The sequence below is a fragment of the Pagrus pagrus genome (assembly GCF_965226575.1).
Source record: "Pagrus pagrus genome assembly, chromosome: 11".
NCBI lineage: Eukaryota > Metazoa > Chordata > Actinopteri > Spariformes > Sparidae > Pagrus > Pagrus pagrus.
Genome location: NC_140195.1, coordinates 20,361,711 through 20,376,809, shown reverse-complemented (window position 1 = coordinate 20,376,809; position 15,099 = coordinate 20,361,711). Strand labels below are relative to the sequence as shown.

The 15,099-nt window shown below is 41.6% G+C and overlaps 1 protein-coding gene across 10 annotated transcripts in view; it reads right to left on the bottom strand.

Annotated features, from left to right (window-relative positions):
• Positions 1-15,099, bottom strand: part of prdm16 (PR domain containing 16) — a gene marked incomplete at its 3' end in the record, with an annotated part of 183,567 nt that overhangs the window by 117,128 nt on the left and 51,340 nt on the right. For all 10 annotated transcript variants that reach the window (XM_084366450.1, XM_084366456.1, XM_084366458.1 and 7 more), the window contains exon 2: positions 3,481-3,947. In XM_084366450.1, coding sequence (XP_084222576.1) covers positions 3,481-3,947 — 467 coding nt within the window. The remainder of the gene's footprint in view (positions 1-3,480; positions 3,948-15,099) is intronic.

Below are 15,099 nucleotides of genomic sequence, written 5' to 3'. Positions count from 1 at the left end.
TTGTTAGAGCTGTTTGGCTTCGTTGGTAGACCGCGGTGCTCGCAAAGCCAACATAATGAGTTATTGCCAGTCTTCGTAAAAAAATCCACAAGAATGCAGTCAATGTAGTTAAACTGTTTTGGATTTGAGTGTACTACTGCAGATGGCATATATCATTGTTGATGAGTTAAAATCTTGTAACTGCCATTTTGTTGATTTCATGTTTCGAAGGATTACAGGGCTACATATACAGTATAGTCTACAACCTTTGATTTTAAGATAATTCAATCAATTCAAAATGGTCATCAAGAAGAAAACAAGGCTGTTTAAGTCTTAGAAGCATTTTGCAAATTGCAAGCATATAGCAAGACTGCATACTGCAATGTATTATAAAGTGGAAGCACAGTTAAACTAATCACTGTGATGACTAAATTCAGCACTTAATCCAATTTTTTCTTCATACCAAGAAGGCTTGAGCTACCATACATGAGGCCTTAGTTAGATATGATCACATTTACACCACAGAGATCTCGGATGACTTCACTTATTATCTCTCATAACACATCCCACTGTTTTGGCAGCAGACTAGAGAAACACACGCACATTTACAGAAATGAAAAGAATTAGACTCCTCCATTGTTTCTGATGCTTTGAAAAATAGGTTCTCTGCATCTTCTTGTCTTACTCTATCATCCCCATTAATCCTCATTTCTCCCTCTTTTCTTTTAACATCTTTCTTCACTCAGCCGTACTGCTGTCGCTCCCTCGCCTGTCTATTTGTCTAAGACCAGAGGCAGTAGATGAGTAGAGGGGTGGACGGTGAAAAGGGGGAAAAAGGGGGTGTATGAGACTCCTAGGGGAGTCTGTTGATGACTATCAACAGGCTGACTGTTATGACTATCTGTGATAAGAGTCTGGGAGAGGAGAGCCCCCGAAGGCTTCCAGCCCCAAACCAGACAGGATATCTTAAAAAAATAATACAGCCCAAGTTGGAGTGAGTCCTCGAAAGACCACTCAGGAGAGGGAGGAAGGAAAGACAGATCAATCGTTTGCTTTTGACAGGTTGGGATGCAAAATACCAAAGATTTTACTGTCAGGGGAAACAAACTTGACCTTAGGCTAGCATGCTTGCTATTAATCTGAAAAAAAACAACAAAAAAACAACAAATTCAAATCAAAAATCAAAAATGTAGCCAAAAGACCAAATATGTGCCAAAGTCATTGGTAATTAAACTTAACCTTCTGGAAAATACTAGTCATCTTAAAAGTGCAACAATATGCCGAGTCCCTCCCTTTTCGGGGAGGTGTGTGTGTGTAGCTATGCCGGGACATTTCTTTGAGCACATGTGTGAATGTATCTCTTTAAGGCTGAAGGTGGCCTTTTTTCCTGCAAGCCAGAGAGTTAAAGTGTAGCTGATGAATATGCATTAGTCGGGTGTCTGGGGAGAAAAAAGGAAGGAGGAGGAAAACTGAGAGAAAACATGAGAGCTACGGGGAGAGTGTAGCTTTTGGAGAGGTGCCCTTTGCACCCCAAATGGCTAGCCATAATATGAACTTTTAAAAAGGAAAATGTTCAGCCTGGCACACTGCCACATAGCGTGTGCCTTGTGTGCTCTAATCGCCTGCTCCTACAACTGTTAAGAAGAAAATAGGGTGAAAAAAGAAATGAAGGCTGTGGTGGAAACCACCAGTTCATCAGACGGAACCTATTAACGGACGCTTAGCGATTTCTTTTAATTCCCACTGGTCAGTGAAGGACTCATGAACACAGTATAAGCCACATTTTTCAGAGATATGATTATCACAATAAAAATGAGCCACATGTTTTGAGAATATACCTGCTAATATCTATTTTGAACATCTTTTATTATTAACTAATACTCTCCATTATCTTTTCCCATTCTCTCAGTTTTGCTCCACTACTATGCTTCTACTTCAGTGACAGGCATCTGGGATGTTTGGATAATAAGAAAGTTCAATACCATAAAGTTTGTGCGCTTGCTTATCTCACTATACCCCAAAATATACGCTGCTCCCCACTCTACAAGTTAACTTTAACATTTTATCTCATCAATTTACGTCGCCTTACGCGCTAACATTTAACACAAAATATACTTTTTTAAATGCACAGTTTTTAACCATCTTTGTAATTGCAAATTTACCAGAAACTCAACCCAGTCACCAGAAAAAAATCTTGGTATTTTACATTTCTGCAACGTTTTACCATAAGTTTCATATCACGTTCACATTACATGCATATGAGCTGCCTTTAATGTTGGAAAGTGGAGGGGATGGTGGTGGCGAGACAGCTGACGACTGCCAAGCCAGAGACGGCGGTTTTGAGATGATGTTTCACCATTTGTAAGCGTGAAACCACTGGGTATTTTTGACGAGACAGTGGGCCACTTTCCAGCTGTGTTTGTGGCGACAATACCAGTAAGCCAAAAAAGTATCTTTTCCTAACCCTAACAAAGTGCTTTTCGTGCCTAAACCTCACCAGACCATAACCACAACTCTGTCACAACATAAAATGTAAAATTGAACATAAAAAAGCGTCAAGTTGCATCAGAAAGAAATGTGAAGTGTCAGAAATGTACACTTCCAGCATTTATTCTGGCGACTGGGTTGCAGAAACTACAATAAAAGTTGTGAAAAATTCACAATTCACTGCATGGCCTCTTGGTCCATATCTAAAATTTTATAAACTTCTAACTGTGTACATGACCTGGTGGCGTCTGATTCCAGCACACCGTGCCCTTTCCAACATGGTGTTCCAGTGATTAACTTCTAGATGTCAAAGTCTCTATTCCTTATTACATACAAATGTAATATAAGACTATGTGAATGACCGGCCCCTCTAACAGTGAAGAGTCAAGGAGTCAGTGAAATGAAAAGCAGGCCAGTATATTTCATCTCTGATTAGGCATATGAGAAGGAGAGAAAGGGAGACAGAGGGAGAGACAGAGATTGGGAGTTTCTTTTTTTTCTAATGAGCTTACTGAAGCAACTTCAATATCCTCTAATGTCATGTTGAAATGAAAATTAATAGTTCAATATGCCGCCACCGCATTGAGCCATGCTTCTTCCATTTCCATATCGGGTGGCGTGACCAAATGAGTGTGCTCGCTCGGACCGACGCCCAGAAAAGCTGATACCTCCACTAATCAGCCAGATTTTTCCATCTGACATTGCTGCTCTGCTGGAATTCTGGTGTGTTTTATATGTGTGGGTATATCTGTGTGCATATGCAGGATCAACAATCAGGTCCAATCATGCAGGGGATGCAAATGGAATGGAATTAAGAGCGATGGCTAGATATGTGAATGCATGAATGAGGAGCCGCTCATTCATTCCCTTACCTTCTTTAGTGTCTTATTGTGTCTATCACTCTTTAATTTCATATTTTACTGATGTATGTGCCACAAAATATCTAAGTGGTCAAGAGTGAGAGATGGTTTTAGTGAAAAGAAAAAGACCAAAACAAAGTGGAGTGGTTCCTACCTCCCATCCAAAGGAGCTGTCTTTGCCCGTGGCTCCATGATGCAGCGTGCTGTGCAGACCGAACCTCTCACCAGCGCTTATGCGGGTCTTGGCCCAAACACCCAGGCCGGCACCAGGCACCGAGGACTCCCGCAGCTCCAGGTCGCTGGGAATGGGAATGTCATCTGGAATGTAGACAGGTGCCTCGTAGGGCGAGCCCTCCTTGGGTGTGGTGAAGTCCTGGTCATTGCTGCTGCTGTTGCTGTTGTTGTGAAGGTGGTGGTGGTGGGTAGCGTAGATGTGGGGGTGCAGTAGGTGGTGGTGGTTGTTGTTTGGATGGGAAGGGGTTGGTGAGGGCAGGGGGGACATGTTGATGATGCCATCTTCTGCGTCATCTTCTGGGCTGTCGGCGCCACCTCCGCCGCCGACCGCTAAACCAGGGAGGTCGGCCTCTGTGTCGTACATGCTGTCCACTGGCTCACTGTCATCTGTGAGACAAAACAGTTTATTAGGAGATTACACCATGAAGGTCATGCTTGCAACATCAGGGCATTAGGAAAAGAGAAACGCTCTGTTTTACCCTGTCAGGTTCATACTTTCAGATCTTATACAGGGATGGAAACATTGTAAGCAGGGCTAAAACAGCACACAAGGTAGCATTTAGGGTTGGTTGTTCAAGATACTGATAAGACAATGACATAGTCTAAGGACAGTGATCCAGGAAGTCAGGCTTGAGTTCAAGTTTAAAGGCTTATCAGATGCCAAAACACTGATAGCTTTTTTAACTTTCGTTGCGGTGATTGTGAGGTAAACAATAGAAATACTATTGACGCAGTACCTTGGCAAAGATGTTGCCCCGCAGCAAAAGTTGAACCAGGTTAAACATTGCTGACAATGGTGTGGTTTTGCCAGAGCCCTGCTGCGTCAACGGACTGGCTCTGTTTAAATGAATGAACAGGCTGCATTTTTTTGCCCACATCTATTGGCGGTCGGAGCATGGTCTAAATCATAGCTCCATCTTCAGTAGATATTACGCATCCAATGACTTCTTGACCCTGAATTACAAAAAACCTCCCACTTCAATCTCCAAACCTCGAAACTGTCAAAAAACCACACAAGTTGGGGGTCCTCAGAGAAGAATATCCATCCATCTGATCGCCTTTAGTCACAAGATGCTGAGCTGACAGATTTGCAATATACTGTATGTGAGAAAGCCAGACAGACAAAGAGAAGAAGCTTTAGATACGCCAAGTTCTTGATGGGAAAATTTCTCAGTTGCTTCGCAGTCACTGTTTTCTGTCAGGACTCATCTTACAAATAATCGCCGTGTCTATCGCTGACCTGGTTAGCCTCGTCACTTATCATTATTGTCACATCCAGAGATTGACAGTATGATTGTGCCTGCGCTCCAGGATCCCACCATTGCAACATGTGTGAAAGTGATGATGAGCACTACAAGCGTGGATGCACATAACATTTGGCTTCTCCCATTTCTCCAAGTGTGTCATTGAGGTTTTGTTGTGGACGGTGAAGGTTTATAAATGTGCAAATGCATCTTGGTGAGCCGCTACATCAGTACTTTTTTGAGTAACTTGTTTTGACTGATAAAGACAAGATTTTCTACAAATACATTTTTACAAAGAGGTCAAACACAAGCAGCCATACAAGGACTTAATAGAATAGCAGGATAGGATTTAAATCTGGAACAAGGTGATCAAAAAATAAGGAAGATCACTAATCTGACAAGAAATTTGATTCAAACTTGATGCTGAACTTGACAGTTTTCAGTATTTGGTGCCAGTACAATAACTATAGCAGTTCAATACCCAGCCTGAGTCTGTACATATTTGTGTGTGTGTGTGTGTGTGTGTGTGTGTGTGTGTGTGTGTGTGTGTGTGTGCGCACCTCAGCATATCTATGTGTGCCTCTTTCTTTTCCTCTCTGGACCGATCCTGGTGTCTTTAGTCAAAGCACCACTGCAGTTTTACTATCTAAACATAGGGACTGGCAATCAGCAGGCTAACTAGGCCCAAAATTACAGCAGGAGTGGTTTCAATCAAGCTCTCTCCCTCAGTTAGCCTCCATCTCGCCTGCTGCCAAGCCTGCCACCGCTTCCCAGGTTTTAGCTGGAGCTGCGACATGACATCTTTTAAAAATATGCTTGTTAGTACATGAAAGTTTATTAGGTCACAACCAAAATTTGTGGGTTGAATTTGAATAAAACTTGACATGAGAGGTATGCATCATTAATAAGTTAAACTAAAACAGCAATGCATATGTTTTCTTTCTGTTTAAGGAGTGTACTAATTTCTGAACAATTTCTCTGTATATGCTTAATAAGGTGAGAAGGTAATCTGAAGCTTGTAAATTGTAGAAAGATTGAACGAGCTAATCAAGAAACCAAAGTAGAAAGAGTCATAACTGAAATTTTACAAGGGCACATTCATCCTACAGTGCATCATTTTTTTGTTCTTTGATAAATATTTGGGTTTCTGCCCAGCGACAGACTGTGAAGGCTGTTAAATTAACTGACATGTAAGTTTTAAACGTGAAATGTGAAACTACAAAAGCATGCGACGAGGGCTTTTCAGCGCCTGGCAAACCTGCTGCCTTGTCCACGCAGATCCGGGAAACTTATCATATAAAGCTGCAGCAGTAAAATCCAGCCTTTTATGACTGATTCTGCGTCATCCAGTGATTTTGACTGGAACAGAACCCATTTTTTAATGATCGCTGTTTCATAGGGGCTCAGACCAGGCGTGCAATTAAGCATTGGAACATGTGAGCCAGCAGTAGCTTCCACTTTTCACAGATCAATTAAAGTTTTATAAGTCAGCCCTATCTGCTGCTCCCTCTGCACAATCAAAAGTGTTTTCAGGCTGTTAAACACTTTTTTTTTTTCACTCACTCTCCCTCTTCACTCCCCCACTCTCACTGGCACTTGACCCATTGAGAGCAATTTTGACAAGCAGAAAGACAGCCTCGGAAAATCTATTAAATAGCATTTGGCTTTAAGAGCCTCTGTGTGAAAAAAAATGCACAGATCGCTACATCAAATAATTAAGTAACAAGGAGAAAGAGGGGGGAAAAACCCTCTTAATTTTAATGAACAAAACATCTTTTGTGACACATGAAGCAGTAAAGTGAGGCAGAAATGGCATTTGCAGTGTGACATTAAACAAGTTCAACTCTCAGTTGTAACTTTGGTAATTCATAAAAACGTTGCTTGGAGAGAAAACTGGGAAAGTTTTAAGATTACTCGCCACGTGAGACAAGCTCTCTCTCTCTCTCTCTCCTGTCCTCTGTAAGACAAGTTGACCATGTTTGACCAGCGCTGAGAAAAGTCACAGATGAGAAAAGTAAGCAGGAAAATAATGAAAGGGGCCAGGAAGACGACGAAGAGGAGGAGGCAAAGAGTCTAAAAACTGACGACTGAGCTGCTTTTAAACAGCTGTATGTTAGCTCTGGGTCTCAGAAGACCCAGAAAGAGATGTTAGGTTCGTCTCCCCAAGGGCTTCTTAAAAAACACGGGCCAGATAGTGCCTTCCTCTCCCTGGCTCCTTGTGTTGTTCTTTCTCTCTCTGTTCCTCTCGCCATCTCTTTCTCTTTTACGGGGAGCTATTTATCCTGATTACATCAGGGGTCAATCATTAATTCGCACCTTGGGGGTCCCGGTGCTGGCTGTGGCTACAATGGGCTGCTTGTTCAGCGGCTGTTATTCCAGTGGAAAACTACGCCGCTCTGCCTGAGAGCCGGGCCCAGGCCACATGAAGGCATCCCATTTATTTGATGAATTGTAAATGCGTGCCATAAACGGAGGCCTTTTCTTTGTAGCACGGCTTGCAATAACAAAGATTTTAGGGCACGTATGAACACAGATGCATGCTATCACACAAACACACATCTGTTTGCAACTGCGGGAGCTGTTACCGCACTCTAAACACATGTGCTGGAGATCAGATGGTGTCGTAGGTGAAGATGATATCTCATAATCACTGCATGTCACAGTGGAATTACAAGATATGACAGAGATATGACATTTATAGACGCCGACCTCTAAAATACACATTTAACAATGTCAAATATTTCAAAAGACAAGCACGTTACATGAGCACGAGCCATTTAAGAAAATCTGACTATGCTTTCTTTCATGAGTCGAGATCAAAAAACTAAAAATACTGAAAAATATGAATAGCTGATAACATTGTAATCAGCGTTGCCATGGCAAAATAACTTGACACGGTGCTGAAAATCAGTGGTTTAATCGGAGGGTCTTACAACGGGCAAATTGTTCTGTGGTTGTGTTTAATCAGAGCACTCTAGACTTAAACGCAGAAAGATAGAGATCTGGAGTCATTTTCTGCCGTCTGCCTGGACGCACATAAACACATGTGCCTTGTGGCATACAGAGCAGTATTATTGACGTAGTCTGGGTAGAGAGAAACAGCGCTGACTGTGTGCACGACTTCTGGGAGGGGGACCGTTAAATGCTGCATTAAATACGGACCCACTTATTTCTTGCGGAGTAAGCAGTCGTGCATTCATTAAGAAAAATCTGAAATCTTTGAAATTGTACATAAAGATGCAGTTTTGATTGTATACAGGGATGCACATACTGTAAAGCACCGCAGACCACAGGCCAGAACAGATGCCAACAATAGCTTGAGTATTCAGAGCCAGGTGCATGCTTTTGCTAGAGAGCAAGCAGCACAGTGGAGCCATGGCCATGGCTATGATAACAATAAAAAAGAGCTGGAAATAAGATGTGTGTGCCAACGATGGCCATCATAAAGCACACACGTCCTATTTCCCTCACTGCCTTCCCTCTCCAACGCACACAGAGACTGTATCTTTGTCTGGCAGTAAATTGATCTGGTTCAATTCAAAAGGAAAGCCAGCCACTGATGAAAAGACAGTATCCAGGGAAAAGGCTAAACTATGCAAAATTCTGCACCGGCTCCAAATATGGGGAGAAAAGATCGCCTGGTGAAAGAAAAAAAAAATTGAAGGCGGAGAGGGAGAGTGTGTGGACTATGACAGATATGAAAAATGGGTGGCTGGTTGAGCAATAAATGACCAAACATTCTGATGTGGGAGCTCCGTTCACGTGTGTGTGTAAGTGTGTGAGGCGCAGCATTCAAACCCAAGCTTAATCCGCTGTTTGTGCCGCAATATTGTGTCAATATGGTCCCACTTAGCTGCCTTATTGGGCCATGCAGTGATATTGGTACCTGTTCCTGTGTAGTAAGCAGCTCTTTGATGATTCTGTCTCCACACAAAAGAGCCTAAACAGCGTCTGCTTTAAAACAGGGCGGAGGAGAAAGAGGCAGATGTAAAAATCAAACAAGTGCAAATCAAAGGTGGGGTCAGTGAGAGTGAGAGGTGAGAAACTGCACAATGGTGTATTTTTCCACGGTGGCACTATATATTCAGAATGACGTATAAATGTTAGCATGTGACGAGGCAGCCAAAGGAGGGCGTTCAGGGAGAGAAGGTGTGTGTTTGGAAGTAGTGAGTGAGCAATGGAGGCACGGTCAGTTGCAACACCAGCAAACCTCTCCGAACGAGAACGCCACACTGTTTCCCCTTGTAAAAGCACCAGGGAATATTTCCAAGCAACACTTAAAACTACATCACGGCTTCTTCAGTGTAAGAAAGAAAGTTCGCAGAAAAGAAAGAAAGAAAGAACGAAAGAAAGAAAGAAAGAAAGAAAGAAAGAAAGAAAGAAACAAAAGTGTAAAATTATATCACGATATAGTAAATGCTGTTTAAATTTGTATTATTTAACCCACATGTTTGCACATGTACTACTGCTCTGCAGATAACTACAACATGTTTTCACTAACCGCTACATGAAAGTTTACACTATTGTGAGTCATAATTTATACTAGTTGACACAATGTGTGGTACAATGACGTGTTTTTTATTACTGTAAGTGCTAACTGAACTTCCAAAATGAAAACAAAACTGAAATACTGTTTTCATTTATTATCTATGCACATGCACAGTGCATGAACTTGTACAAAGGTTGAAATCCACACACACTGCACCAGAGATACCTTGTCAACATTCAGAGCATGGTATTTAGTGTGTGTGCATATAAACGGCTGCTCTTCCCTTACTATTTTTGACTGGGTTGTTTATCTGTCTATAAAACCTGCTAGGGGGAGCTGTCCCTGTCCTGTGTTGTCCCCACGTACATGTGCTTCAGTATGTTTCTCCCTTACTTCCTTTCTCTTGTAGTAAGTGAACAGTAAAAAAGAAAAAAAAAAACTATAATCACAGCACTTGTAAGCAGTACCAACATTTCCACATAAAAACAGCAGACAACTGGACTGAATTTGGTCACTGCAGAATGGAGCTTGTGTGTGTTTTTGTACGTGAGTGTGCACTTTTGTGTTTGTGTGCGGGGCCGATACAACACGGCTGATGTATCGATGTGTTATTTGTGCTGAGCAGCCTCGAGGCATTCTGTCTTCCAATAGTAGGTGTGTGTGTATGTGTGTGTGCGCTGAGATCAAGCCTCCAGGCAAAATAGAAGACAGCAGGCAACCTCCTGCAGCTGAGAGCAGGTGTGTGTGTGTGTGTGTGTGTGTGTGTGTGTGTGTGTGTGTGTGTGTGGTGGCCCTGTGGTCCCAAGGGGCCCCGGGGCCCAGGCTGCTGCAGACATTTATTAACAGGGCAGATTAATAGCACTAGAGGAAAACATGTTCACAAACATGATAAATATTAATAATAATCAATATCGAGTTACATTTGCCAAATTGAGTTGCAAACATCACCCGGGGGGAGGGAGAGAGGGATGGAGGGGGGAGAGGGGAGAGGGGCAGAAACTGAGAGGATGGAGAGAGAAAGGTGCGAGATAAAACAGGGATTGGCAGGTAAAATGAGGCTGTTACACCGAAGAATCACATGAAAAAGTATCTCATCTACATGTGACATCTCTGCAGTCAATAAACTATTAAATGAGGGTCAGATTCAGCTTTATTGTGACATACCTGTCCAAACAAACAATACCAAAACAAGATCATTTAGTTTATTTAAACCAAGACATCCTAATTTAGATGCACCTACTGAGAGAAACGCTTTTCCAGATAAGATACTGTAACTACTAAATGTCATACATATACATGTATATATTTCTCTTCCTGCAAGGCTCTCTGACATGGAAAACATTTGTGGGACAGTGGCACCAGACCAGTGACACCATCAGCCCTGGAAACATTTACAAACAAGGTGGTGCAGCTAAGTTTGAATGTCCACCACTGTAGTCAAATCTTCTCTACCATGTAAAACAATTCATAAATCAATTTGATAGTTTTTGTCCTGTGTCACTATGGTAGCACGAAAAACATCTTTCCGGGGGAGGAGCAGCGAGTGTTAAAATTCAAAGAAGCGAGGGAAACCAAAAAAATCTTCCGGACGTTATTTAATTTTTCAACAAAGCGAAGTCCGACGTATATGTGTATAATTACAAGAACGGAAATCCGAATGAAATGTCCTTCACGAACTTTAGTTAAAACATAATGTTAAAGTATGTTCTGTAAGGTGAACTAATGCAGTTGTCCCAGATAACCGGACAGAAGTCAGAGTGAACAGAGAACACCTTCCACTGTGCAAGAGCAAACTATTGCACTACTTCTCACTGTCTCTTTCTCTCTTCATCTGTGTGTGTGTGTGTGTGTGTGTGTGTGTGTGTGTGTGTGTGTGTGTGTGTGCGTGCGTGTCTGTCCGTGTGTGTGTCCCTACACCCTCTTCTGGTGCAGCTTCATTTAGCAAGCCACTCGGGAGGCCAGACAGCCAGCTCGGGGAGCACCAAGGCAGACAGCGTGCAGAACAAACCCATCCATTCTTATTAACCAGGGAGCAGAGAGGGTTAGCCCGTGTGTCTACTTGGGTGCATGTCATGTGTGCATATGTGTAAAGGAGACATCTTTTTTTGCAGCATCTTTTGTTTCAGTGTTAGTCTTTGGTCTTAAGTGTGAAGCAGTGGTCACACTTTTTGTTTGATTTAATAAAATAAAATAAAAAAAAAGATTAAATATCTAATATGAGGCAATGTAAAGCAGAGAGAATTCTTGGTGAAGGCAGAAACAAGATTTTAATACGTAATTTTTGTCTTTTTTTAATTTATTGAAAATCTAACCAGGCCTTCTGACTATTCATGACCAACAAATACCACAAACATATCCAATAGTTTCAAATTCAAATTTTACCAATCACCTAAATTGTCCACAAAAAGCACAAATAACAACCTCTCAAATTTGAATCTGTATAGCTAATGCAGGAATGTCCAACAAATTCCCGAGTCTAAAGGCTTCTAAAAACACAACTTTTAACGAAAAATAACAGAAATTGGTTGAATTTTTTTTACTGCAATTTTATTTTGAAATCACAAATTGGCAATAATTAAAAAAAGAATTGCTGTGAGATCCTGGAGGACCTGATTAACTATTTCACTGACATGTGTGGAGTATGTGCAACATCCAGGCTAATTCTGGTTACTATACAGTAGCTGTATGTCTGAGGTGTGTGTAGGTGGTGGTGGTGGTGTGTACTGATTGGGGGAGGTTGGAGGGGGGGTGATATTCACCTCTGCCACTGGAAGCAGCCTACACCCATACATCAGTCTATTACTCTCCAGCCTCGCTCCGCTCTGCTCTTCTCTTCTTCTCGCCCGCTCCCTCCAGTCATTAGCCAGTGAATTAACGACAATCCAGCGTGCTATTAATCACCCTGACAAAAGTGTTAGCATTGCCTGGCTAGGCCGGCACGAGACTGTGGAAGAGGAGGTGGAGGCAGGAGGAGGAGGAGGAATGGGGTGGTGGGGGAGAGGGAGAGAGACGGGTATCCAGAAGGGTCATGGGTAGCCTAGAGAGTCTGTGTGGTAGGAGAGGAGAAGTGAGGAAGGATGGAAAGGCAGTGAAGGAAAGGATGAGGTGAGCTGTAGAGCTGAGAGTGGAGAGGGGAGGCCGGTATAAGCAAGAAAGACAGGGAATACGTCTGAGTGTGCAGGAATTGATTTTGTATTTCTGTCATGGAACAGTTACAGACAGTTAAATATAGTTACAGAAAGCAAACTGTGCTCAAGGTGAGAGCCTATCAGTGAACACAAATAATGAAACCAGTCGGCCAGCAGTGGTGTTGTTGAGCTCGAAGCTTCTGCAATTAGAAGTTCCACGTTTAAAATAATACAACTAACTACTGTTGATCACATCACTCAGCAGAGACTTTTATTTTTAGTTCAAGTTAAATAAATTTCATGCAATCAAATGAAGAAAATCCAACAAAAATGTCTGCAGCTAATGTAAACAGGACTCTAAAGGGTAGGTTCACCCCAAAAATCAGTCATTTTCACCTCAGCCCCATACTAAGGGAAAATCAGGTAAGTTTCGTATTTACATTACATTACATTACATTTCTGGAGCTTCACGGCTAAACAGGGTTCCAGCATTCTCCTAAACAACTGAAGTAACTGGGGACTTGTTTCAAAACATAAACAAACAAGTAAAAAAAACAAATAAACAAAACATAAAATTGCTCCATACTATAATATTGCTCCGTCCAGTGCAATCCAAGTATCTGGAAGCCACAAGATCGAAAATTGATTTGAAAATACATTATTTACAGCCTCTTTAAAGCAGAAATCTTCACTTTAGTTGCTAAGCTAAAAGTGTTAGCAGGCAACCTGTTCAACCTGCTCGACCGCACGTTGAGGGTGTAAATAATGTCTCAGGATTCCAGAGACTTGGATTATGTGTATCTGTGTAGAGCCATTTAATGTTTTTTGTTTGTTTTTTGGCCGTTTTAAAACAAGTCCCCATCTACTTCAGTTGTTCTGGAAAACACTGTTTTGCTATGAAGCTCCAGAAAAGTTTTGTGGACTATGAAATGTCACTCAACTTTCCATTGGAATAGGGGCGGGTAGATAATCACTTAATTGTTCATTTTTGTATGAACTGTTCCTTTAAATGTAATATTTGTGAATGCACACAATATGTACTTATTATAAACTGCCATGTTTGTGGTTTTGTGATTTACATGATTGCCCTTTTCAAACTGATTCTGTCAGGACATGCAAAACAGTATCTGTAAGGTCTTATTTTCTGGCATACACACAGCATTTAATAATGAAAGTATAAAATCTGTATGACAAGGGTTTCGGCCTAACATACCCAATACTGTGTAAAGAGGAGGAACAACAGCAAACTACAGAAAGCTAACACTAAGGTGTAGTGCTAATGCTTCATTTACAGAAGCAAAATAGATATGTAAATACTTTGTTCACAACTCAGCACGGAGACAAAAGGGTACAGTATGTTTGCCGTCTACCTAAAACTGCTGAGAGCATGACTTTGCCTCCCACAAGACCATCTCTGACTCCCCCCACCTCTCGCTCCATCTCTCACCCTCTCTCTCTCCCTCCCAGAGTCAGACCACCTGCCGGGAGGCCTGAGCTGTGGACGTCAGGTGGGTCGCGGCCGTCACACAGTCCCATGTCATCAGGCTGTCACAGTGAATGGAGCTGACATGGGAGATATGCTAATCCACTTAGCTTCAAACTCAGCCAGGAGGCCGGTACGCAGCCCTGTCTCAGCCCACAACGAGCAGAACACACACACACATCTGAGGCCGACAAATTAAGCCGTGTAACACTGAACTTTCCAGAATATGTATATTAGATAAGATCAGATGAAGCTTAAATGATCCCTGTGGGGATATTAAGCTGGTGCTCAATAGGATATATATTATAAGAGGAGAATAGGCTATACAGGGGGTGGACACATTAACACAAACACCTTTAAACATAAGGCAACTTGACACAATAGGCCTTCAGTAAATAATGGCTTTGTGAAGATTTTAATGTTCAGGGCTTGTTAAGATTGTCTTAGAGGGAAGTTGATTCTGCTCTACACCAAGATTAAAAACAACACTATAATCACAACATAAATCACCTGATCATTTTCATTATCAAGCAAAAATGCAAAATATTGTCTGGTTATAGCATCCCAGGTGTTAGGATCCTTCACTCAGTTATATTATTTGAATAATAAACTGAATATCATTTTTTAAGACTTTGTTGTGCAGTTAGTCGGAAAAAAAAACTGTGGCCATGTGTCTGATCTTTTCTAGGACATTTCAAAAATGAATGAAAAGTTTATAACTTTAGCTTTAGCAAAATACTATTGCAGAGCAACCAAATCCGTTAGCTGCAGGCTACGTGTGGGCTAACCTAACCTGACCATCGCCATATTACGTTATTACGTTATAATATTAATCTTCCAGAGACACAAATATATACATCACCCCATCTCTATGTATGCCTAGCATATGGATGCAAATGCGAACAGCTGTGTTTAAAAGAAGAAATACAGCATTGAAATATGTTGCCTCTCTCTGGCATTGCTCATACTGTTTTTAACCACAGGGGCCGCCAAGATAAACAAGAAAAATAAAGTTCCTTAGATGCTTTAAGTTACTTATGAAGTAACAATGCAGAAACATCATCTGGTCACAGCATCCCAAATGTGAGGCTAGGCAATTTCTCACTTTTTCAAATATTTCATAGAAATATTTAATTAGGAAAAAATAATTGGCTAAGTAATTGCTAATGAAAATAATTGCTCTTGCAATGAATAA